General features: G+C 48.0%; 1 protein-coding gene across 4 annotated transcripts in view; it reads right to left on the bottom strand.

The window, feature by feature from the left end:
* The window catches only part of PCNT (pericentrin), a 107,405-nt gene that overhangs the window by 13,895 nt on the left and 66,917 nt on the right, over nucleotides 1–26,593 (bottom strand). For 3 of the 4 annotated variants that reach the window (XM_040264561.1, XM_040264551.1, XM_040264543.1), the window contains 11 exons: nucleotides 17,899–18,594; nucleotides 16,943–17,039; nucleotides 14,972–15,126; nucleotides 10,130–10,324; nucleotides 8,796–8,969; nucleotides 8,001–8,196; nucleotides 7,035–7,257; nucleotides 6,597–6,747; nucleotides 5,744–6,157; nucleotides 994–1,199; nucleotides 138–240 (listed from right to left, as the gene is read on the bottom strand). In XM_040264561.1, the coding sequence (XP_040120495.1) occupies nucleotides 138–240; nucleotides 994–1,199; nucleotides 5,744–6,157; nucleotides 6,597–6,747; nucleotides 7,035–7,257; nucleotides 8,001–8,196; nucleotides 8,796–8,969; nucleotides 10,130–10,324; nucleotides 14,972–15,126; nucleotides 16,943–17,039; nucleotides 17,899–18,594 (2,610 nt within the window). Of the gene's footprint in view, nucleotides 1–137; nucleotides 241–993; nucleotides 1,200–5,563; nucleotides 6,158–6,596; nucleotides 6,748–7,034; nucleotides 7,258–8,000; nucleotides 8,197–8,795; nucleotides 8,970–10,129; nucleotides 10,325–14,971; nucleotides 15,127–16,942; nucleotides 17,040–17,898; nucleotides 18,595–26,593 lie in introns of all 4 variants that reach the window. The other variant, XM_040264534.1, reaches the window with a different exon arrangement.

Consider the following 26,593-nt stretch of genomic DNA (forward strand, 5'->3'; position numbering starts at 1 on the left):
AGTGCAGGGCCGTCAGCCACAGAGCAGGACAGACCAGCGCCACTGTGGGAACCATGGACAGTGCCCTCAGCCAACCATAAAACAGGCTGATGGGGGTAGGCAGGACTGGCCACAGTGAACAAGAAAGCTGGTCTCACCCGGCAGGAGCTGGACGTGCCCAATTCAGACTTCAGTGTCTCCAGCGTGTGTAGCAAAGACGCCACTGCCTTCTCGTTTGACGACGTCCAATCACTGATCGTCCTGGAGAAGAACGCAGACACTCAGCAGGTGCACACGGCTCCCAGTGGCAGACACCCAAAGCTAGGCAGGTACTCCGCACAGCACCCAGGGTGCTCTGCAGTGACTGTGGCAGCAGGATACAGTGCAGCCTGGGCGTGGGCAGTCTGTGAAGCCAGAAAACTCCGGCCACTGACCACTGACCTCTGAGGCTCCCTCAGTGTGTCCTTCTCCCTCTGCTGCTCTCTGCTGGGACTCTGGGCTACTCAGAGATGGTCAGATATTCTAAGCAAGACTTTTCTGCTCCGATAACTAAACTCAATTACAGGAGACGGGCTATAGTGGCTGAGCTTTTGTGTGCTCAGAAAAGGGCAAATAAATGCTCTTTCCCACCAAACAGCAGGGTCTCAGGTCCTCGACAAGGCAGAGGCATCCCAGTCCCAGGCGTAGCGGCCCCAGGGCCTCAGGCAAGACAAACCCTGCACAGACACAGGGCGCCACCCACCCTGGAGCCCTGGGCTTGGGCTGGACCCTCTGGGCGGGGAGCGCTTGTAAAGGGGCGTGGAGAGACCCAATCGTCTGTCTTGTTAGATGGCAAACCCATATCCTGTGGTCATCTTTCAAGAGAACACTGTGGACGAATTTATCCATACATGTGGGATGAGAAAGAGTCTGTCTCATTAAAACCTGGACCTCAATCAAAGGCATGCCCCAAATGCAGGATTTTCTTGGCACCACAGGTGCTAGGCAGCAGGGGGTGGGCCCTGAGCCACTTACCTGTCCACCGTCTGGTTGATGAAGCTGGTGAGAAGCCCCGCGGCGCAGAGCAGCTGCTGCCGCACCTTCTCCAGGCCCCGCTGCTGCTCTCGGAGACGCTCTGGCTCCGCGCTTGGCAGTGCCACCCGCGCCTGCAGCTCCTGCACGGTCCGCTGCAGCTGCTGGATCTTGTGCTCATCCCGCTGGCGCTGCAGCTCCAGCTCCCGCTGTGGGCAAGGAAGCAACCTCACACACGGCCCAGGGAAGAGACAGGGCCCAGGGTGCAGTGGGGAGGCTGCCCTCCCGGCCCGAACCCACCAGGACGTGCTCTAGGCAGAGACTCTGGGCACCATGCTGAGTCGGGGGAGGAGTCAGGGGAGGATGGCCCTGCCCCAGACAAGCTGCACGGCAGGCCTCGAGGACCTGGACAGGGCCCAGGATGGGAGGCATATGGGAGTGATGGCAGTGGGGAACCACAGCCGGAGCACCCCTCTGCCTCTGCAGGTGCCCCAGCAACAAGAGGCTGGGCTGGGTCACGAGGCTCTCTGCCACCTGCCTTGTGACCTGCCCTCCACTGTGGAGGAACCAGGCCACTTCCTGCCTGGCCCAACGGAGGAGGCATAGGGAGGGGGCCTCCAGGGAACCAAAGACAGCCGGGCAGGACTGGACAGGACCGGGCAGGACCGGACAGGACCGAGCAGAGAAGGTGCAGGCCTGGCCCGCCCCAACTCAGGCCAGCACATGGGCTGGGCCTACTCTCTACCCAGCACCTCCCGATCCCTCCCCAGCATCACCTCCTCAGGAAACGGCAGTCTTTATTGATTTTCCAAAGAGGAAAAAGGAACAAAACTGAGGGACCTGCTGATTTGTTTAAAAAAAAAAAAAAAAAAGAAATTGGCCCTGAAGTAACTATAAGAAGCCTGGGCCATTATGGCCAGAAAAAGACCCCATAATCTGGATCAAGTTAACTGCCTGCAGTAAAAATAACAACAAAATGACAACATAGTTCTTAATAAAAAAAATACATATCAAGGTACATTGTAAAAGACAGTTAATAATTTAACTTGGAAAACACTTTGTATTTATTTTTTTAAGTAACTAAGTTATCATATGTTAAAAAAAATTAATCAAAGGGAAAAAATAAAGAGATTTAGCAAAAGTCTCTGGATAAGGATTGGGAAGCCCCTTGAGAAGCAGGTGAAGATGACAAATCCCTCTTCCTGGGGAGACAGCCCCTACACGCACAAAACCTGGAACTCGCTCTGGGGGCCCCGAATGACCACAGCCCACCCCAGGGCCGTGACTTTAGCTCCTCCGTCAGGAAACCTCCTGGCCAGGCTCTGCCCTCTGCCACAGCCCCAGATGACCCCTCCACTGCCAAGACCTCTAGTGATGAAACATGACTAAGTTCAAGGCTGTCTAACCCCGCAAGAAACACTGCGCATCACTCACACAACACATACGAACCTGGAAACCACAACGGCGGGGCCAGACACAGAAGGCTACACGCCACGCGATGCACTGACATGGACCGAAGGGGCCGAAAGTCAGGCGGCGGGCGCCGGGGCTAGGGTGCCTGCTCACAGGCTCATCCTGGGAGATGAACGTGTTCTAAAATCGAGTGAGTGATGGCTGCACAACTTCGGAACATACTAAAATTGCTGAACTGTGCAATTTAAATCAGTGAACTCAATAGTGTGTGAATATCTCACTAGTATTTATTTTTAGACCATTTAATGGCAGGCTAACCACTAAAAAGACCAAGGCGTTGGTTTTCCTTGTGCGTTTTAAAACCTTTTTCAGTTCAGTTCAGTTGCTCAGTCGTGTTGGACTCTTTGCGACCCCATGAATCGCAACACGCCAGGCCTCCCTGTCCATCACCAACTCCCGGAGTTCACTCAAACTCATGTCCATCAAGTCGGTGATGCCATCCAGCCATCTCATCTTCTGTCATCCCCTTCTCCTCCTGACCCCAATCCCTCCCAGCATCAGGGTCTTTTCCAATGAGTCAACTCTTCACATGAGGTGGCCAAAGTATTCGAGTTTCAGCTTCAACATCAGTACTTCCAATGAACACCTAGGACTGATCTCCTTTAGGATGGACTGGTTGGATCTCTTTGCAGTCCAAGGGACTCTCAAGAGTCTTCTCCAACACCACAGTTCAAAAGCATGAATTCTTCGGCGCTCAGCCTTCTTCACAGTCCAACTCTCACATCCATACGTGACCACTGGAAAAACCATAGCCTTGACTAAAGGCACCTTTGTTAGCAAAGTATTATCTCTGCTTTTTAATATGCTATCTAGGTTGGTCATAACTTTCCTTCCCAGGAGTAAGCATCTTTTAATTTCATGGCTGAAGTCACCATCTGCAGTGATTTTGGAGCCCAGAAAAATAAAGTCTGACATTGTTTCCACTGTTTCCCCATCTATTTCCCATGAAGTGATGGGACCAGATGCCATCTTAGTTTTCTGAATGTTGAACTTTAAGCCAACTTTTTCACTCTCCTCTTTCATTTTCATCAAGAAGCTTTTTAGTTCCTCTTCACTTTCTGCCATAAGGGTGGTGTCATCTGCATATCTGAGGTTATTGATATTTCTCCCGGCAATCTTGATTCCAGCTTGTGCTTCTTCCAGCCCAGCGTTTCTCATGATGTACTCTGCATAGAAGTTAAATAAGCAGGCTGACAATATACAGCCTTGACATACTCCTTTTCCTATTTGGAACCAGTCTGTTGTTCCATGTCCAGTTCTAACTGTTGCTTCCTAACCTGCATTCAGGTTTCTCAAGAGATAGGTCAGATGGTCTAGTATTCCCATCTCTTTAAGAATTTTCCATAGTTTGTTGTGATCCACACAGCTGAAGGCTTTGGCATAGTCAATAATGCAGAAATAGATGTTTTTCTGGGATTCTCTTGCTTTTTCAATGATCCAGCAGATGTTGGCAATTTGATCTCTGGTTTCTCTGCCTTTTCTAAAACCAGCTTGAACATCTGGAAGTTCATGGTTCACGTATTGCTGAAGCCTGGTTTGGAGAATTTTGAGCATTACTTTACTAGTGTGTGAGATGAGTGTAACTGTGCAGTAGTTTGAGCATTCTTAGAATTTGACAAAACACAAAGATACAAATAATAAAGGTAATTTTTTAAACATTAAAAAAAATATTTTCTAAAAGAACAAAATAAAAGTGAATTCATGAGAAAACACAGAATATAATATCCTCAGAAACAAATACTTTTGGTTGACATATAATGTATCTAAAATTAAGATCCATCCAAAAGATACAAGAGGGAACACTTCCAAATCCACTCTGCACAGCCAAGACCTTCCTGATACCAGAACCAAAAAAACAAAACTACAGAACAATATTGCTCATAAATATAAATGCAAAATCCTTAGCAAAATACTAGCAAACTGAATTCAGCACTAATTTAGAAAGAATTATACACTCAATTCTTTACTGTCTAAGCCACTAGGGTAAGGAATCCACCTGCAATGTGGGAGACCTGGTTTTGACCCCTGGGCTGGGAAGATCCCTGGAGGAGGGCATAGCAACCCACTCCAGTATTCTTGCCTAGAATCCATAAGGTTGCAGAGAGTCAGACATGACTGAACAGCTAAGCACTGCACAAATTCAAGAGGAATGCAGCCCAAGAGGGCCAGGATGGCTAAAAATATGAAAATCCATCAATTCAGAAGCACAACAGAAGCACAAAACCTGTAAATCTCAAAAGACAGTGAAAGAGCACACCCAATACTCTCAATATTAAAATAAACTAGAAAAGACTGAATAAGCTAGAAATGGAAGGGACCTTCCTCTGATAAGGGGCAGTGACAAGAGTCAAACAACTACCATCGTAGTCAGTGGTAAAAGACGGACTGCTCCCCCGAGATCGGCAATGGGGCTGGACCCGTGCCCCCACGCCTGCTTCAGCACTCTTGTAGGTTCTGGCCAGGGCAGTCAGGCAAAGAGAAGAGAGAAGGCTTCCAGGTGGGAAAGGAACAAGCAAAACTATGCCTCTCTGCAAAAATCATGGTCTTCAATGTTGAAAATTCCAAAGAATCTATTAAAAATATTGGGACTAATAGGCCAGTTCAGCAAAGTGGCAAGACACCAGATCCAAGTATGGAAGTAACCTGCATTGCTACACGCCTGCAACAAGCAATCTGAAAACAGGAGTAAAAAATAACACTACTTACAACAGCATCAAAATATAACATTTAGGAATAAATAAAAGAAATGCAAGGTTTACCACCTGAAGTGATAAAACAAAGACCTAAATAAAGCAACTGAGCAAATAAATGGAGAGACCCTCAGATTTCTGCGATGGGAAAACCTAACACTGTTGAGCAGACAACACCCCCAGAGCACTTTGCAGACTCAGTGCAATTCCTACTAAGATCCCAAGGGTCTTAGCACAGAAACCAAAGTGCCATTCACGGAGACATATGGAACTGCTTGGGCCTGAGGATCCACAACGAACGACCTCGGGAAGGAACAAGGTAGGAGGCCACAAGCTCCTGGCCTCCACTTGCCACCAGGCTGCAGTGACCAGGCCGAGGGGCAGCCCGGGACCAGCACAGGCGCGCTCACCAGCGTCTCCTTGTCTCTCTGCCACCTGCTCCACGGCTGCGTGTCCGCTCGGCTGGGCCTCAGCTCCGCTCCCGTCCTCGCGTCCTTGCATGCATCCTGCTCTACCTGTCCCTGGCCCCGCGCCGGCCTCTCCCTTGTTCCGAGCAGGGTCTCTGGAGGCGTCTTCGGAGCCGCACTTACCTCCTGTTCCCGCTCCACCTCCTCGCGGTGCACGCGCGCCTCGGCCTCCAGGGTGCGCTGCTGCGCAGCCTCCAGTGCCACCTCCAGCTCACGCACATGCTCCTCCTGGGCCCGCAGCTTCTGCAGCAGCGCCTGGTGCGAAGTCCTCTCCTGAGGCCGCCGGCTCAGCCGCTCCGTCAGGACGCGCTCGTGCTGCAGGGCCTCTGATAGCTCGCGCGCACGGTCCCGCTCGGCCTCCAGACTCCGCTGCAGCTCAGACATGTGGCCACGTTCCTGCGCCAGCAGCGCCTCACAGCGTGATGCCTCAATCTGCAGCTCCTGCCGCAGGTTGTCCTTCGCTGTCTGCTCATGTTTCAGCACCACACACAGCTGGTTGCTCTGGGCGCACTGCTGCTCCAAAGACGCCCTTAACTCCTGCATCAGGGAACAGTGAGGAGAGAAATATCAAGAGCAACAGCATCTAGCCAGTTTTCACAGCCAGAGCTTTTGACGCTCTCCTTTGGGTGAAGGGGCACAAGCAGTAAACACCCACCTTTGTTACTCTGGATGAGATGCTCTTCCGAGCACAGGGCCACCACCCAATTTGCCTCCCACTCAAACCTGCAGCCCTGGACCCCACATGGTGCTCAGCTCTTCCAGGCCTGGGGGACACCCCTGACGCACAGCCACATGGCTGCCATGGGGCGCTGGCTCTCTGCCTCCTCGGTCCACGGGTGGGGCGCCCACAAGGCTTTGAAGCTGCATTGGCCTTGCAGAAGCGATTGTGGGGAGGTGGTGGGGGCCGCACGTGTCTATGCCCACAGGGAGTCCCCTCATAGCCCCAGCCCGAGCCCCAGGGCCTGATCCCCGTCACCTCCAGGGTCTTGGCACTCTGGCCCTCTCTCTGCATGTGCTGCAGCCGCTCCTCCTCTAGCTGGCTCTGCAGGGCCTGCTCCTTCACGCGCTCACCCTCCAGCTGCTGCAGTGCCGCCCGCAGCTCACTCTCCTTACTATCCAGCACGGACCTGAGGGGAGACATGGGCTCTCAAAGGGACGCTGGCCAGCGCCAGGGGCTCCCAGGACCCGGCGGGCGGGCCCCGCTGTGCATTCAGTCCCCACCCCCTACCAACCCATGGGAGCAGAGCAGCATTCCCCCACACCACTCAGGACATGGGGGGAACCTGCTCCAGACATCCACTTTCACTTCAAGGCTGGGAAGAAGGTGGTGAGAACCACGCAACGTGCACTGAGGTTTGCCCAGAAGCCTGAAGAAAGGACGGCTAGAAGGGGGAGCCTTGCAGGAGGGCCGCACCTCATCTGGAGGACCTCCTTCTGCACGTCATTGAGGGACTTGAGCAGCCGCTCATTGTCCTGTCGACACTCGCAGAGCTCAGATTTCAGGTCTCTGACAGCGTTCTGCTCTGCCACCAGCAGCTTTCGGACATTATTTGCTTTCTCTTGCTCTTCGTTCAGGGTTTTCTGCAGGTCGCTTGCTATACATTTTTCCTGCTCAACCTTATACGCCAATAATTCAACTAAGAAAGATTAAACAAATTAAAATAGCATTATTCATGAGTCCAAAGTGAACGAACAAATGATTTAACATACCATTAGTAACTAACAGGGATGGAGTATGTTCACTTTGAGGGGGCTAGGGGGAGACAGGAAGTTTCTGTGACCCTGAAGCTGTTGTTTACAACTACACCAGGATACTAAGGACACATGCCTTCTGCTCACACCACTGCCAGCTTCACCTCATGGCCGGTTGAGCGTCCAGAGACACACTGGGGGCGAGCAAGTGGGACCACCCAGCCAGCCAGGCAGGTCATGTAATGCAACGGGGCGGGGGCACGTGCCCTCTTGACCCCTGTGCTGTTCAGGCCTTGGTCATCCAGGGACAGAGGCTGGAGTTCAGCCAAGATGGACCTGCCTGGAGCCCACCCTGCCTAGGGCACAAAGCTTGGTGTGACCATCCGTGGTCACCCTGAAATGCCACCCCACCCGCCACTCCTCCCACTAGAGAATCTAGCCTGGATGGCTTCGGTGCAGAACTCTCCAAACACTAAGGAGAAGGCTGACGTCACCCTGACACTGAAACCAGAAGAAAAAAACTTTAGACCTCAGGAACAGAGGTGCAAAACACTCGCAAACTCAGCCCAGAGGTGTACGTGCAAGCTCCAGGGCACCTCGCAGACCACGCACTTGGTGGCCCGGGAAGATGAGGGGCTGGCCGTCGCGCCCACACCAGCCGACGGGTGAGTGTCGGGCCTGCACCCACCCTGCCTGCGCAGCCGGTGCTCCTGGCGGCTCCCGCGGGCCTCCGCGCTGGTCAGCGCCGTGCACAGCTGCTGCAACTTCTCCTGGTTTTGCAGGTGCGTCATCCGCAGCTGGGCACGCAGAGCCTGGATCTCCGACAGCAGGCTGCTCCTGTCTGACAGGCAGAGGCGCTCCAACGACCTCTCCTGCTGGTCCCCCTGAGACGGGTAGGGTAGGGAGACGTCAGACATGGCAGGAGAGGGGCTCCCAAGGGCTGGGGGCTGGGCCGGAGCAGCTCCTGCTCCTAGGATCGCTGCCACAGGATGTCTGTGGTGACTGTGTGGTGTGAATGTGGGCACAGTGGCATTCAGACCCTCAGATTGCATGAGGCTCTTCCCCCAGCATCTTGGTCTCACTTTTTGGGCCAGGTCAACACCTGCCATGCACCCTGACCCTATCTGCCAGGGTCGGGGGCAGGGGGGAAGAAGGGAGATGGAGAGGCTGGCGGGAACAGAACTCCCAGGGCCTTGCAGTGCTGACCCTCTGACCTTGGGCTCAGCGCTCATAACCTGCGGCTGGGCTGCCTAGAATTGCTGATTTGTTTTCAGGGAAAGAACAGTTATTTTCAGAACAGAGAGAGATACTAAAGGAAGATAAATGCATTGAGTTTTCCATTTCATGAAATTCATGCATTAAAAAGGAGCAGTCACTGCCTCTGAGGTCAGGTGAAACACGGGAACCAAAATTCACGTCTGAAGCACACTCTGTCACCCTCTGTGTCAGCACTGGCTGCGGGGGAAGTGGGGGCACAGCTCACCTGCTCATGAACCACCTTCTCCAGCCTCTCGAGCAGGGAGCCGCAGCCCCCAGGGCCCAAGCCACAGAGCTGGGGCCACAGCTCCACTCTCAGCATCTCCCGCTCCTTCTCAAAGGCCCCCTGTACAGCCTGCAGGAAGTCTCCCCTCCAGTCCAGGCCCACGTTGGAAGATGCCTAAAATATTGAAGCAAAAAACCCACGTTCCTACAGATGCATCCTGCAGGTTCAACAGGACCCACCTGACTGACAGGGACACATGCCTGACCTCAAGCACCCTGGACAGGAGGAGCAAGCAGCACCTCTCGGGTCAGAGAACCCCTCAACCCCGGCGGAGATGGAATGCACGCCAGCAAGCAAACCTCTTCCCACTGCTATACCAGAGCCCCAGGGCTAGGGGAGGCTGGACCCTGAGAGTGTGTGTGTAACGAGCCCAGGGGCTAGGGGAGGCCAGGCCAAGTGTCAGTGTGTATGCACGTGCATATGTGTGTGTGTCCATGAGCTGCAGAGCTAGGGGAGGTCAGGCCCTGAGTGTGTGTATGTATCTGTGTGTATGTGTGTACATGAGCCCCAGGTTTAGAGGAAGCCAGGCCCTGAGCTGTGTGTGTGTCTGTGTACGAGTGTGTGTTCATGAGCCCTGGGGCTAGGGGAAGCCAGGCCCTGAAGTGTGTGTGTGTGTATCTGTGTATACATGAGCCCGGGACTATGGGAGGGCAGGCCGAATGAGTGTGTGTACACGAGCCCCCGGGCTAGGAGAGGCCAGGCCCTGAGTGTGTCTGCATGTGTGTCTGTGTGTGTGTACACAAACCTTGGGCTAGGGGAGGCCAGGCCGTGTGTTTGTGCACACACACATGCAGGTGCATCTATGTGGTCCGTGTGTGTGTGTGTGCAGGTGTGTCCGTATAGACCATGCATAGGCTGGCTGCCTTCTGGCGAGCTTGGGCCCGCCTGCCCCCTTCCCCTAAAGCTCGGGGTCTGCCCACTGCTGCAGCCACACTCCAAGGCCAGCCGGCTCCCTGTGCGTGGGGACTCAGCTTCTGTCCCTCAGCTCCATGCTGCCCCTCAGTCAAGGAGTGGACACTGAGACTCTGTGGTCATAGACCTCGCCCCCACACCCATCTCCATCACGAGCTGTCGCACCTCTTCCCCCAGCCTCTCCTGCCTGAACAGGGTCAGGAAGGTGCTGACATGGGGCTAGAGCCCACAGGATGCGAGAGAGAGAGTGGCTGACCAGGCACGGCTTCCCCGCCTATCGCTGACCTGCCTCTTGTCCCTTTACTCCCATTTCTTGACTGGTCCATGCCCCTGCTTCTCTTCTTTACCTTGAAGGCCTGTACCTTCTCTCCCTTCTGGGATCCTGGGGTGGGATGCTCCCTGGGAGCAGGCACTGCCTCTAGCAGGCCCTGGCCCCCCATTGGAAGGCACTCGAGGGGGGCGCTGGGCTCGCTCCTGCTCAGGATGTGGGGGGGTCCTCGGTATTCGGACAGGGCCAGGATGTGGTGGCTCTCATCACACACCATCTGCAGCAAAGCCTGAAACAGACAAACATTTCAGAAAGAAGGAAAGGAGGTGTGAAGCCTCTCACCATTACTGTCACCCATGAAGGCTCACCAGACTGCCCCACAGCCTTTGAACAGAGTCCACTGCTCTGACCAAACTTTCCTCCTGTAACAGTCAGAGGAAAAGGCAGAGGAACCAGAGATCAACTTGCAAACATTCACTGGATCATAGAAAAAGCAAGAGAATTCCAGAAAAACATCTACTTAATTGATAAGCTAAAGCCTTTGTGTGGATCACAACAAACTGTGGAAAATTCTTCAAGAGATGGCAATACCAGACCACCTTACCTGCCTCCTGAGAAACCTGTATGCAGGTCAAGAAGCAACAGAACTGGACATGGAACAACGGACTGTTTCCAAATAGGGAAACGAGTATGTCAAGGCTGTATACTGTCACCCTGCTTATTTAACTTACATGCAGAGTACATCATAAGAAATGTCAGGCTGGATGAAGCTCAAGCTGAAATCAAGATTGCAGGAAGAAATAACAATAACTTCAGATATGCAGATGACACCACCCTTACGGCAGAAAGCGAAGAACTAAAGAGCCTCTTGATGAAAGTGAAAGAAGTGCAAAAGCTGGCTTAAAATTCAACATTCAAAAAACTAAGATCATGGCATCTGGTCCCGTCACTTCATGGCAAATAGATGGGGGGAAAGTGCAAACAGTGACAGATTTTATTTTTTTCAGCTCCCAAATCAGTGCAAACAGTGACTATCAGTTCAGTTGAGTCGCTCAGTCCTGTCTGACTCTTTGTGACCCCATGGATTGTAGCACACCAGGCTTTTCTGTCCATCACCAACTCCTGGAGCTTGCTCAAACTCATGTCCATTGAGTTGGTGATGCCATCCAACCATCTCATCCTCTGTGGTCCCCTTCTCCTGCCTTCAATCTTTCCCAGCATCAGGGTCTTTTTTAATGAGTCAGTTCTTCCCATCAGGTGGCCAAAGGACTGGAGGTTCAGCTTCAGCATTAGTCCTTCCAATGAATATGCAGGACTGATTTCCTTTAGGATTGACTGGTTTGATTTCCTTGCAGTCCAAGGGACTCTCAAGAGTATTCTCCAACACCACAATTCAAAAGCATTGATTTTTTTAGCACTCAGCTTTCTTATGTAGCCATGAAATTAAAAGACACTTGTTCCTTGGAAGAAAAGCTATCACAAACCTAGACAGCATATTAAAAAGCAGAGACATCATTTTGCCAACAAAGGTCTGTAAATAATCATATACGGATTTGAGAGTTGGACCATAAAGAAGGCAGAGTGCCAAAGAATTGATGCTTTCGAATTACGGTGCTGGAGAAGACTCTAGAGAGTCCCTTGGACAGCAAGGAGATCAAACTAGTCAATCCTAAAGGAAATCAACCGTGAATGTTCATTGGAAGGACTGATGCTCAAGATGAAGCTCCAATACTTTGGCCACCTGACACGAAGAGCTGACTCATTGGAAAAGACCCTGATGCTGGGACAGATTAAAGGCAGGAGGAGAAAGGGGTGACAGAGAATGAGATGGTTGGATGGCATCACTGGTTCAATGGACATGAGTTTGAACAAGCTCTGAGAGATGGTGAAGGACAGGGAAGCCTAGCGAGCTGCAGTCCATGGGGTTGCAAAGAGTCAGACACGATTCAGCGACTGAACAATAACCACCACCACCGTCAGAGACAAGTGAATTTCCATGTGAGCTGCTCCAAGAGAGACCCTACAATCCAGTGTCCCACCTGCTCCCTCAGGTGGACACTCATTAGAGAGAAATCCACAGCCAGGTCAGCAAGATGCCAGGTGGCTCCATGGCTCTCTGGGACCCAAGCTGCCCTCCAGGAGGAAGACCTGAGGGCCACACAATCACCCGTGCTTCGGCAAGGCACCTGCAGACAGTACCAGGCCGACCACTGACTACTGCAGCCCTTCCATGCCCCAGGTCAGCCAGAGTCCCCACCACGGGGTCTGTGAGCACAGGAAGGGTCTTCCACACCACTGGGATTTGGAGCGGTGGTTACAGAGCCATGGGACATGGGACACACCTGCAAGCTATCTGTCCTATCCACAGAAGCTGAGAGCAGAAGGCAGCAGCCCCCACCCAGGGCCGTCCTCCTAGAAGCTGGGGCTACAGAGACATCGCGTCTGGGCACCAGGACCGAGCCCAGGCCACGCACACACAGGCTCCACAAGGGCACCTTAGGGAAATGCAAAAAGGGCAACTTGGAGGCCTGTGACAGAGAACAATTAGTCACTCAACTATAACAGAAACAGGTTTTCCTCTAATCCTAATGATGCGGCCAAAACACTGAAATATGCTGGATGCCACAATATGTTTATTTTGAAAGCAGTCATCTTTAACACCCTAAAACAATTTCACATTAAAAACACAGTGTACATGACACAGAATGGATGCAAACAGCAGCCACAGGAAAGGAGGGGTGGGAGCCGGGGAGGGTCAAGTGGACAGGGAGCCCGCAGGCCGTGGGTCACATGAGGAGGAGCCACATGTTCTGAAAAACACACTGGAAAAGAACAGTGGTGACGAATGAGGTCCTCTGCCCTCGCCACCCAGACCTTCACCAGTGTCCCCAGCTTCAGGACAGGCTGAGCTGTGACTGCCTGATGCTCCTGAGACTCAGCCCCAGGGCGAGAGGGCCACAGGCCCCAGCTGAGGACAGCGAGGCACGGCGGGGGCAGCCGGCAGGGAACGTGGAAGCTGGGCTCCGACTGACAGGACAGGCTGCCTCGGGGTGACCACTCCCGAGTTTCTCTCCCACCACCTCAGCACTTCCGAAAAGGGCTTTGCTGAGTTTGTTTCTTTCTTTCATTTCTAATTCCTAAGTATCAAATACTAAGTGTCAAAGCCTAAGCATAAAACATGGTCATTAACAACCAAATGGCTTCTTTAAAAATTAGGAATCCTCATATGAGGTTTCCTGGGTTGGAAATACTAACAGAAATGTGTTTTTAAGGTCTTACATCATATAAAAAGTTGAGGAATATTTAAAAAAAAGAAGAAGAAACAGCTACAAGATATTACCTCAATTACAATTCTTACAGGAATAAAAACAGTATCATTTTGAATAGAATTTCAAAGAAAATTTTACTTAACATCAAAATTGTTTCCTTTGTGGACACTTACTACCTGAATAAAACAGGACAGTGGGGGCTCTCTGGTAGTCCACTGGTTAAGAATCCACCTTGCAATGAAAGAGATATGGGTTTGATCCCTGGTTTGGGAAGATCCCACACGCCGTGGAGCAACTAAGCCCGAGTCCCACAGCTGCTGAGCTAGCACTCTAAAGCACACGAGCCGCAGCGACTGAAGGCCTGAAGCCTGTGCTGTCGAGAAGCCACCAGAGCAGCCCATGCCCCACAGCGAACAGTGGCCCCAGCTCGCTGCAGCTGGAGAAAGCTCGCCAGCAGCGAGGAAGACCCAGCCCGGCGCTGCAGGGGGAGAAAGCTCGCCAGCAGCGAGGAAGACCCAGCACGGCCAAAGAACAAAAAAAAAGGAATAGTGACATATTTACTTATTCAGCCAAGTTTACATCAATGGTTTTGCCATAAAAAGATTTCTAAAGTGAAGACAGAAGAAAACCTGAGAAAAGTTCCCCCCAAATTCTGCCTTTCAGGGTAGGGGAGGCGTTAACTGACCTTACTGTGGTCATTTTGCAACACAGACATGTAAATCCTTACGCTGTCATGTGTCAGCTAAGCTGGAAAAATGTTTATATTCTGCCTCCAGGTTAAATCCCTGGACGCCGATGGGGTGGCCCTCTCTCCTCATTACAGAGAACTAGCTTGACCCGAGAGCTCCTCTGGAGCACAGCTGTGAGAGGCCAACACGGACTCAGCTCTGGGACCCAGGAGCTGCCCGAGGGGTGGCTCAGGGTGACCGACAGGGCTTCCAGAACAGAGACTCACTAGACCCCCTGTCGTTCCCACCATCCTGAGAACAGCAGCAGTGGGAATATGGCAACATCCTGGGTGTGCCTGTGGCATGTGATGCCAAACACATGTTCTTTTGGGGCGGTATGAGCCAAGAGCAACGATCTTCCTTCTCAAGAGCAAAGAACAGCACCTTGTGCAGACTCAGGGAAGGATGAAAACACAACTGTGAGCCACGGGCCTGCAGCAGAGCGGGGTGGTTTCTCCTGAGCGGGGTGGTTTCTCCTGAGCCTGCAGAGCACAGCCCCTCCTGCCTCTGCAGGTGCCCAGCTGGGGGTGCCCTGGCACAGAGCCCCCAGGTTGTCTCAGGAAAGCCTCCAAGGCCAAACAAACAAGAACCACACCTGCTTCCCAAACAGGGTTGTGAGTTCCGGCACCTGAACTAGACTCAGGACACACATCAAGTTTTGTCTTGAGACTCATGACGACGCTGTGCAGGCAGGCCCAGTGTGTGCTGTGCTGTGACAGGCACTATGGGAGGCGCCAGCCCCCCAAGCATGGCCGTGGCCCCTCCAGCGTAGCAAGGTACCCACCTGGGACAACTGTCCCTATGACCCTCCCAACAGCAGCATCTCTCCTCCCAGAAATACAACACAAGGCACAAAGTCAGAGCAGGGCTGAGGCTTGTACAGGTACTAACCGGCCAGGGGGAAGGCCCCTTGAGCTGGCCCTTCCCCAAAGCCACTACCTTCACTTGCTTTGGATGGACTTCCTTCTCCTTCATGGCGTCCAGCGGCCGTCGGCAGTCCCTGGGGGTGACGAGGGGTGCTGCAGGGCTGGCAGTGGGAGCTCCCAGTCTTCCCAAATCTTGGCTCAGTGGTTCTGCAAACTCCACACCACCACCTGGAAACACACTGCACAGTCAGGGCTGGACTGGCCCAGAAGTCTAACTTCTCACACGTGCCAAGGAGCACTCAAACACAGCAAAAGACAGAGAGAAACAGAGACAGAGTCAGAAGAAAACAGAGTCAAGGCAGCCTACAGAAAACATCAGAAAAACTGACATTCCCGGAGAAGTGACAAGGGCAGTGTCATTCGGGAAGGGAAATGGAAGCCTCATGGGAAAAGGAAGAATCAGAAATCAGAACAGAATTCAAACAGTAGGAAGCTTAAAAAGTTCTGAAAATTCTCTTGGATACGAGAACAAGAATACAAAGATGTGGAAAAAGAGAAAATAAAGTTTTAAGTCCAGGAGGTCCAACATGTGGTCAGTAAGAACGAAGACGACAGAAGAGAGGAAGCTCAGGGGAGACAACCCAGGGAGTAAGAGGCGTTCTCAGGTGGATGACATGCTCTGGGGCCAGGCGCTACACCCACCACATCCAGGCCCAGGACCGTGGGCTCCAAACTCTGCAGGAACCTGCCTGCCTGCCCGTCCACAGTCAAGCCCAAGCCTCAAATCAGGAAGATGTCAACGTTTGTACAAAAAGCACCTCGCACACACTTTTCTCCAGAAACTTGAAGAGAACAGAAAGGACGAGGGGTCTGACCCAAGGCAAGGACCACATCCACAACACGGGGAAGGCCGTGGAGGGCAGCGCACAGCTGCACTTGGACAGATGTCCTCGAAGTGCAGGCTCTCTTGGCTGGTGATGGGGCAGAGGGTGCAGGATGGGCTTGCAGGGATCAGGGCAGGATGTGGGCAGGGTTTGTTGCCAGGAGGCAGACACCTGTTACTTTAACTAGAAGCTGTGATTTAGGAACAAACACTAGAGTGAACTTCTGAAAGCTGAATGTGGTGTCCTCAGGACAGTGGACAAGAGGCTGCATGGGGATGCACCTTGCAGCCGCTCACACTGTTACATCGCGCAGCTGCTGCCGGGGAGAAGCAAGAGCGTCAGCTGGAAAGAGCTGGCCCCCAGCTGAGAATGCTGACACAGCCTTGATCCGGACTTCATCGCTGCCCTGTCATCAAAAGCACCCCGGGAGCCAAGGAGGACTTCATTAAAACGTCAAAACACCTTGCGGTAACTCACTTATAAAAATCTAACAATTATATAAGAAAGTGTGAGGTCAGGGAGCCATGGTGCAGTGACCACTGCTGACGATACAGGCAGGACCACCAAGAACCATCGATAGAGGCTAAGTGGATCTGAACATGAGAAGAGACCATTCCAAGGTCTTGAGAACCTACCCAGGACACTAGGCTGTTCAGAAGGAACAAGATGAAGCCTGGCAGTATGACCACAGGATCTGAGCTGATCTGCAGGAAGAGCGCAGCACCATTACTGTGCTTCCAATTCCCTCAGAGACACTGTCACATGCTCACACACGGCAACAGGCCTGCCGAGGACCTCAGGGATCCTCACGGCCGGAGCTCTGTGCCTGGCACCCGGCCTGACTTCCAGTCTCCACCCCACAAAGGACATCTGGATTCATGGTGCTGGCCACTGCTAGTTTCTGTAAAGGGCACTAACAGGACAAAACCTCAGGAACGTCTGTGGACTAGATGCTGCCCCAAGGGGGACGTCCTGACGCGAGTACAGTGCTGTGGACTGGACCCCACGAAATACATGTGACCTTCTCAGGAATAAAATGGCTTCAGGTCCTCAAGTAACAGAACACAAACCCGGGGGAGACAGAGACAGATGCAGAGAGACAGAGACGCGGGCCAGTCTATGCTCTGAAACTGTAAAAACAAAGTTTGTGGCTGACTCACTTTTGCCATCGCTTTTTCCTTCTAACCCGAGAGGAGGTGATCTTGACTTTTCTTGAGAATCAAGAGATGTTATGATAAAATCTTCAACATCTTTCTCCTGTTCAAACACATAGATTTTTAAATGGTCACAAAATGATAACGTTTTATATCACAGAATTGAACTTGCCAGATGGAAACTTTCTAAGACCTGAATTTATCACCTTCCCACAAAGAACTCAAACAAAAAAGGGTTCAAAGCTGGTGGACACAAGGTCATAACGTTTGTTTTAATCAAACTCATCTACAGTTCTCTAGGAATATTTTAAAGGTGTCACTGGCAAGTATTTCAGATTTTTTAAATTTTGCACGATGTGTGGTAGCATATGGATACGAAATGGAAGCATATGGATATGGAATGGTAATACACGGATACTTCAAATTGCATGTATCCTATAATTTTCATCTAATCCATGATATACAAATCTCAAAACTATGTTAGATAAAATATAATCTAACCCCAAAATATGTTGAAGTGTCCTTGAAACCGATTACATTATACGTAGAGCCTATGAAACATGAAATACAATTGAAAATAAACCTAAAAAACATATTCTAGACTAAGAGCCGATATGCAGACCACGCATGAAGATGGGTTTGTGACGACACTTCCCAAAGCCAGTGTGACTTAGCCAACTCAGGCATGGAGTGGATCTGAGTAAGACTATTGCATTTCATGTACTGTTAAAAACAACCCAAGTGCTCTGGATGTTCCTATTATAGATTTGGGTCCGTCCTGCAGAACGCTGACCGTCCCTACACTGCTCACCAAGGGAGTGCCGAGTGCTCACCCACGCCTGGCCAGATGGCCACATCAAGAGGTGAGCCAACAATGGCTGCAGCTGTGACTCCACCGGCCATGGAGACAGCCCAGTGTGAACAAACTGGCCTTCAGCACATGGACCCAGATCAGGACTTACCACAGGCACCCGCTGAGCATGGTGGTCCGCGGAGGGAGCGCCGTCTGCAGCCAATGGAGACCCCACCCACTTAGGGGCTGTTCCTGCAGCTGACTCGCCTGGGTAACAAAGCCGCCCCGACGGGTCAGCCTGGAGCAGGTGGGTGCTTGTCCCATCCCAAAGCGAGGTGTCCAGGCTGTGCAGGCTCAGGGCATCTGAGCAGGGTGTCAGGGGCAGGCTGGGCGGGGGCTCAAGGGTTGAGTCCTCCCTGACAACCTCAGGGGAGCTCCAAGGGGACAGGTCCATCGTCCTGAGCACATTCTTCAAGGGCTTGGACCCCTGGGAGCACCCACGCAAGCGGCCCTGCAAGCAGAGTGACCTGTCCTGCAAAGTGACTGGCTCTCCCGTGGGAGCATCTGGCTCATTTCTTATCAATGAATCTGAATTTCCAGTGACCTCAGCTAGATCCCGTATGATGTTAAATGTATCAATAGGAGGTGATTTGTCAGTTTCTTCACTGTTATCAGAACCATCACTCAAACCATCTTCTAAAGCACATGGAGATGCCAATGCCTGCTGATATTTAAAGTCCTCCATCTCGATGTTTTGGAAACTCATGGAACACACCAGATGGTTCAGTTTTTCTTGAAGTTGTTTCACCTGAGCTATGAGATCAACTTTCTGTAGCCGACAATCTTCCAGTAGTTTTCCCTTATCCTGCAGGTAAGGAAGAACATGCATACAGTAAAATGACTGAATTTCATGTTGTCACATTTGCCTGTTATTTATGAGCCAGTTTCAGAGACTGTCTGAACAATTAAGGATGTGGTTCCACAATGAGCCCTTTGTCCCTCAAGGCTCTTTAAGATTTTAAGTTTTTAAAAATCCCACGAAGGGCTCAAAGCTTAAAACTTCTTCCCTAAGGTAACCACTGGAGACAATCTGGAAGGATGGTAGGGCAGGCAGCACCAGGGGCCCCTTTCTCACCTGGAAGACAGCCACACTGGCAGAACATGTCCAATATGACTATTCTGGAAGTCTGCAGTGTATTGAAGGACTAGAGGGTAACTGCTCTCAGCTCTTAGCACAGAAGCACCACCCAACCCCCACTCCAGGGCCTGGGGGCAGCTGTGCACGTGCCCTGAAGCATCCGCAGGAAGCAGGGTAGGCTGCTCTCTGAAAACTGGGAGTGGCGCTCTGACTGCTGCTTCTGATCAGAGGAGCTGAGACAGGCAGCCTGCTGCACCTGCCCACCTGGCGAAAATGACTTCCAAGGGATTGAAAGGACTGGCGCCTTCTTATCCCTACCAAAGTGTTTTCCTCTTTGGGGAAAAATTTTAAACTAGGACATTCAAAAACAACTGCATATGCAGAGGAAATTATAAAGTGACTAAATGTGCCTTGGAAAAAGGAATAGGCTCAGAAAAGACCTGAGAACCTAAGTTTATATCTCAGGCTGATCCTCTGCACAGAGACATCAATCCAAAATAAAAATAACAACCCCACAAGAACAACAACAACAAAAAACAAATACTGAGAAGGAAGGAGACTACGATTTCTAGGTTTATGTTAGTAAGATTAAAAAGGTTCAGTGTTCAACAATAACAACAAAAATCACCAAAAAAAAGGGGGGGGGGGAATAGGAAAGTATACATCCTGCACAGGAAAAAGCATGTCTACAGAAATAATCCTTGAAAAAGACTCGATGGTAAATGAATAAAGACTTTAACACAACTGTCTTAAAGATGCTCAAAGAACTAAGGAAAATATGAAGTGTAAAAAAAAAATTATGAACAAAACAGAAACATCAATAAAGAAAAAAGAAGTCACAAAGAAATTCTGGAGTTGAAAACTATAATAACTGAAATTTAAAACTCACTAAAGGGATTCAGTGGAGAAGGAAATGGCAACCCACTCCAGTGTTCTTGCCTGGAGAATTCCAGGGACAGGGGAGCCTGGTGGGCTGCCATCTCTGGGGTCGCACAGAGTCAGACACGACTGAAGCAACTTAGTAGCAAAGGGATTCAAAAGTAGATCTGAGAAGGCAGAAGAAAGAGTTAGTGAACGTGAAGACAGAACAATGGAAATTAGCAAGGCCGGGAAGGAGGTTGAGAAAAGTAAACGGAGCCTCAGGTAGCTGTGGGACACCACTCAACAAGCCAACAGACACACCAATGGAGTCCCAGAAGAAGAGAGAGGGGGGAGGCAAAGAGAACAAACAGGGACATAATGAATGACCTTTCCAAATCTGATGAACGATATGAACATAAGTACCCAGGAAACTCAACCAACTCCACGTAAGATGAACTCAGACAGACTGACACCAGGACATGTCATAATCAAACTCACACAAAGCCAAAGTGAGACTCTTGAAAACAGCGAGAGAGAAGTGACTTGTTATATACAAAGATCTTCAGTAAGATTATCAACAGATCTCTCCACCAGAAACTCTGAAGGTCAGAGGACATGGGTCTGTATATTCAAAGGGCTAGAAGATGAAGAACTGTCAACTAACAATCCTAAATCCAGCAAGACTCCTTCAAGAGGAAGTGAGAAATAAGACATTCCCAGATAAACAAAAGTTGAGGGAGGTTGTTACCACTAAGTCCTGCCCAGTAAGGAATGTTCAAGAGAGTTGTTTAGTTGCTAAGCCCACCAGACTCCTCTGTCCATGAGATTTCCCAGGCAAGAATATCGGAGTAGGTTGCCATCTCCTCCAGGGGATCTTCCTCACTCAGGGACTGAACCTGTGTCTCCTGCATTGGCAGGCAGATTCTTTACCTGAGCCACCAGGGAAGCCCCCATTCAAGAGAGTCCTGCAGGGGGAATAAAAGAACCCTAGACAGTAACGCAAAGCCGTACAGAGATATAAAGATCTCACTAGGTAAATACATGGGCAGTTATAAAATCTAACATTATTGTAACAATGGTTTCTAACGGCATTTTTTGTTTCATCCTGATTTAAAAGACTAATATATATATTCTTAAGTTATTAATCTAAAAGTATTACTGTAACTTTAGTTTCTCACTCCACATGTGTTTTCTACACAATTTAAGAGATTAATGCAACGAAAGGAATTATTAGTTTATGTTTTGAGGCACACAGTTATAAAGATGTCTTTTTATTACATCAAAAACCAAAAGGAGTGGGGATGGAAGTAAAAGGAACAGAGTTTACGTGTTATTAAACTTAAGCTGGTATAGATGCAAATCAGTATTTTGTGTTAGGATGCTAATTGTGAAAACAGCAATAGAACACACACAAAGAGAAATCAATTAAATGCAAGAAAAGACAGTAATGTAGGAAATGAGGGATCAAAAAGAGCTATAAGGCATAAAGAAAACGGCAAAATGGCAAAAGCACAGGATTCCTTATCAGTAACAACTCTCCAAAGACAGAGACTGGCAGAATGGATAAGAACACATGATCCAACTCTCGGGCTGGCCAAAGGGCCATTCACTGTTTCCCGTGAGATGGCTCCAGCACTGCTTAGTTGTGTTTAACAGCATTTGAAACAATTTTGTTAGACCGTATTGTGACTGTGTCATGTCAGCATGCATTTTTAATAAAACATCAAAATTGGTGAATTTTTGTGTAGCCATTTTAATATTTAAGATGGAAGAAAAGCAACATTTTTAGCATACTATGCTTTATTATTTCAAGAAAGATAAAAATGCAATTGAAAAGCAAAAGATTTGTTCAGTGTATGGAGACCACACTGTGACCAATCAAACGTGTCAAAAGTGGTGACATTTCATACTGGACATTTCTCACTGAGCGATGCTCCAAGGTCAGGCAGACCGGTTGAAGTTGTTACCAATCAGAGATATTAATTGAGACCAAGCAACATTGATTCATGGGGTCGCAAAGAGTAGGACACGACTGAGCGACTAAACTGAACTGAACATTATACCATGCAGTAGATAGCCGATGTACTCAAAATATCCAAATCAAGTGTTGAAAATCATTCGCACCAGCTGGGTTATGTTAATTGCTTTGATGTTTGGGCTCCACATTAGTTAAGTGAAAAGAACCTTCTTGACCATACTTCCCCCGCAGGTGATTCTTAAACGTAACAAAAATGTTTCATTTTTAAAACAAATTATGACAAGCAATGAAAAGTAGATATTGTACAATAATGTGTAATGAAAGAGATCATAGGGCTAGTGAAATGAACCACCACCAACTACACCAAAGGCTGTCTTCATCCAAAGAAAGTAATGTTGGGTATATGGCGGGATGAGAAGGTGGTCATTTATCATGAGCTCCTTCCAGAAAAAACAAAGAATAAATTCCAACAAGTACTGCTCCCAATTAGACCAACTGAAAGTGGCACTCAACAAAAATCAGTCCAAAATTAGTCAAGAGAAAAGTCACAGCCTTCCATCAGGATAAGCAAGACTGCATGTTTCTTTGACGACCAGGCAAAAACTGTTACAGACTGGGAAGTTCCAATCATTCACTGTATCCACCAGACATTCCACTCTTGGATTTCCATTCATTTCAGTCTTTACAAAATTCTCTTAAAGGAAAAAATTTCAACTCCATGGAAGAATTTAAAAGGCAACTTTTAAAAGATAAAAACTTGGGAAAATGGAATTAGGAAGTTGCCTGAAAAATGGCAGAAGGTACTACATTGTTCAATAAAGTTCTTAGTGAGGATGAAAAATGTTCCTTTTATATTAACTTTAAAACCTAAGGAACTCTGTGGTCAATTCAATACAGGCTATCCGCAGAAGTTCACTTTAAACCCAAAGACACAAACAGGTTGAAAATAAAAGGATAAGAAAAGATATTCCATGCAAACAGTAACCAAAGAAGAGCAGGTGACCCTTTCAATATCAGACAAAATAAATTTAAGCCAAGAAAAGTTATAAGAGACAAAGAAGGAGATGGAATCAATAATAAGAAACCTCCCTATGAAACAAAGCACTGGACCTGATGCCTTTGCTGGTGAATTCCACCAAACATGTAAAGAAATCCTGTCGATCCTTCTCAAACTTCTCTAGCAAGTTGAAAAGGAGGAAGCACCAGGCCCAGATGAGTTCACTGGTGAAATCTACCGAACATTTAAGAAAGAAATTATACCGATTCTTTGCAGTCTCTTTCCTAGAACAGAAGCAAAGGGAATGCCTCCTGATTCATTCTATGAGGCCTGCATTACCTTAAAGCCAAAGATACTACAAAAAATGAAAACTATAAATCAACATCCCTTATGTTTATGCAAAAATTCTTAACAAAATAATAGCAAATCAAATTCAATAGGATATTAAAAGAGTTATACATAATTAAGTGGTAGTTATTCCTTAAATTCTACATAGGAAAATCAGTCTGTAATATGGTACATTAACAAAAAAAAGGAAGAAAAAGTCACATATCTTGTCAGTTGATGCAGAAAAAGCATTGGACAAAATCGAATACCCTTTCACAACATTCAATTCAGCATACTAGAAGCAAAAGGAAACTATGTTAACACATAAAAGCCACACAAGAAACCCACAGTGAACACCATACTCAAGGATGAAAAACTGAAAGCTTTTCCTCTAGGATAAGGAACAAGGAAAGTATGCCCAATTCCCTTCAACACAGTACTGGAAATCCTAGCAAGAGCAATTAGACAAGAGAAGGAAATAAAGGGCATCCAAACTGGAAAGGGAGAAGTAAAATGATCTATATTCAAAGACGATATGATCCTACATGTAGAAAACCTAAAGATTCCACAAAGAAACTGTTAGAACTAATGCAGGAATCCAGTAAAATTGCAAGATACAAAGTCAGCATATAAAGTCATTGCATTTCTATACAGGATCTGAAAAGAAAATTAAAACAATTCCATTTATGACAGCAACAACAAAAATAAATAATTTTTTTTTTAAAGGAAGGAAGAAAGGAAAAATTAACCAAGAATTTATCAAGGAGGTGAAAGACTTGTACAATGGAACTACAGATACTGTTAAAAGAAATTAAAGAGGATATAAATAAGTGGAAATATGTCTCATGGCTATGGATTTAAAGGCTTGGTATTAAAATTAAAATGTGTGTCAATACCACCCAAAGCATTCTACATATGCAAAGCTGTTCTATCAAAATTCCAAAGACCTTTTTTACAGAAATTAAAAAACCCATTCTGAAATTCATAAGGTGTTTTAAAGGACCCTGAACAGCCAAAATAATCTAACAAGAACAAAACTGAAGGACTCAGTACTTCTTGACTGTAAAATTTATGACAAAGCTGTAATAATCAAAACAGTGTCAGATTCACATAAAAACAGACATAGGAACTAGTACAGAAAACCTAGAAATGGACATTTGCATATACTATTAAATGACTTTTGACAATGGTGCTAAGATCCTTCAGTGGAAAAGGACAGTCTTTTCACAAATGATGCTGGGAATATAGGACATTAACATGCAAAAGAATGAAGTTGGACCCTTAGCTAAAACCACATATAAAAATTAACCCCAAATAGATCAAAGACATAAAACTATAACACTCTGAGAAGAAAACATGGCAAAAACTTCATGATGCTAAATTTGGCAACAATTGCCTGTATATTACACCAAAGATATCGGACAGATAAAAGACAAACTGGACTTCATGACATTTTTAAAATTTGTGCATCAAAAGACACTGTCCAGAGTAAAAATGCAACACATGAAATGGGAAAAAATATTTAAAAATCATACACCTGATAATACATGGGATCTTCAGTATTTAACCAATACTTTAGTCACCTGTTGTGAAGAACTGACTAAGTGGAAAGACCCTGATGCTAGTAAGGATTGAAGGCAAAAGGAGAAGGTGGTGGCAGAGGATGAGATGGTTAGATAGCATCACCAACTCAATGGACATGAACTTGAGCAAACTCCAGGAGATAGTGGAGAAAAGGGAAGCGGGGTGTGCTGCAGACCATGAGGTTGCAAAGAGTCCGACAGAACTTAGCAACTGAACAACAATAATACCTGAAAATGGATTAATATACCCAGAAATATATAAAGAACTCCTAAAACTCAATTAAAAAAAACCATACAACCTGATTCAAAATTTGCCATGATCAGACATCTCTCTAAAGAACATATATAAATGGCCAATGAGCACATGAAAAGATATTCAATAACACTAATCATTTGAGAAATGCAAACCAAAACTATAATTAGATACCACCTCCCAACCATTAGGATGACTACTATCAAAAAAAATAATAACAACAACAAGTAATGGTGAGGATGTAGAGAACTTGGAATCTTTGTATACTTTTGAAAGGAATGTAAAATGGTACAGCCACTGTGGAAGACACTACAGTAGTTCTTCAGAAAATTCACAATGGAATTATCACATGATTCAGCAACTCTAATTTTGGGTATACACCTAGAAGAACTGAAACCAAGGTCTCAAAGAGATATCTGTACACCATGCTCACAGCAGCACTATTCACAAGTTAAAACGTGGAGGTAGAACGTCCCTGGTGGTCCAGTGGTTAAGACCTTGCACTCCCAATGAAGGGGGCTTGGGTTCGATCCCCGGTCAAGGAACGAGAACCCATACACCCCAACTAAAGAGCCTGTATGAAGCAACCAAGGAGCCCACCCACAGCAATGGAGATGTCATGTGCCACAACTGAGATCCAGAGCAGCCAAATAAAACAATAAAAATTTTGAAAATGTGGAAGCATCCATCAACAGATGAACAGATAAGTATCAGTTCAGTTCACTGCTCAGTCATGTCCGACCTTTTAGAACCCCATGGACTGCAGCATACCAGGCCTCCCTGTATCATCTGGAGCTTGCTCAAACTCATGTCCATTGAGTGGGTGATGCCATCCAACCATCTTATCCTCTGTCATCCCCTCTGCCTTCAATCTTTCCCAGCATCAGGGTCTTTTCCAATGAGTCAGCTCTTTGCATCAGGTAGCCAAAGTATTGGAGATTTAGCATCAGTCTTTTCAATGAATATTCAGGACTGATCTCCTTTAGGATTGACTGGTTTGATATTCTTGCAGTCCAAGGGACTCTTAAGAGTCTTCTCCAATACCACAGTTCAAAAGCATCAATTCTTCAGCGCTCAGCTTTCCTTATGGTCCACCTCTCACATCCATACATGACTATTGGAAAAACCATAGCCTTGACTAGATGGACCTTTGTTGACAAAGTAGTGTCTCTGCTTTTTAATATGCTATCTAGGTTGGTCATAGCTTCTCTTCTAAGGGGCAAGCGTCTTTTAATTTCATGGCTGCAGTCACCATCTGCAGTGATTTTGGAGCCCAAGAAAATAAAGTCTCTCACTCTTTCCATTGTTTCCCCATCTATTTGCCATCAAATGATGGGACCAGATGCCATGATCTTAATTTTTTGACTGTTGAGTTTTAAGCCACCTTTTCCACTATCCTCCTTCACCTTCATCAAGATGCTCTTAAGTTCCTCTTCGCTTTCTGCCATAAGGTTGGTGGCATCTGCATATCTGAGGTTACTGAGATTTCTCCCAGCAATCTTGATTCCAGCTTGTGCTTTGTCCAGCCCAGCATTTCTCATGATGTACTCTGCATATAAGTCAAATTAGCAGGGCGACAATATACAGCCTTGACATACTCCTTTCCCAATTTGGAACCAGTCCATTGTTCCAAGTCTGGTTCTAACTGTTGCTTCTTGACCTGCATACAGATTTCTCAGGAGGCAGGTAAGGTGGTCTAGTATTACCATCTCTTTTAGAATTTTCCA

Source organism: Oryx dammah, unplaced genomic scaffold (assembly GCF_014754425.2).
Source record: "Oryx dammah isolate SB20612 unplaced genomic scaffold, SCBI_Odam_1.1 HiC_scaffold_2, whole genome shotgun sequence".
NCBI lineage: Eukaryota > Metazoa > Chordata > Mammalia > Artiodactyla > Bovidae > Oryx > Oryx dammah.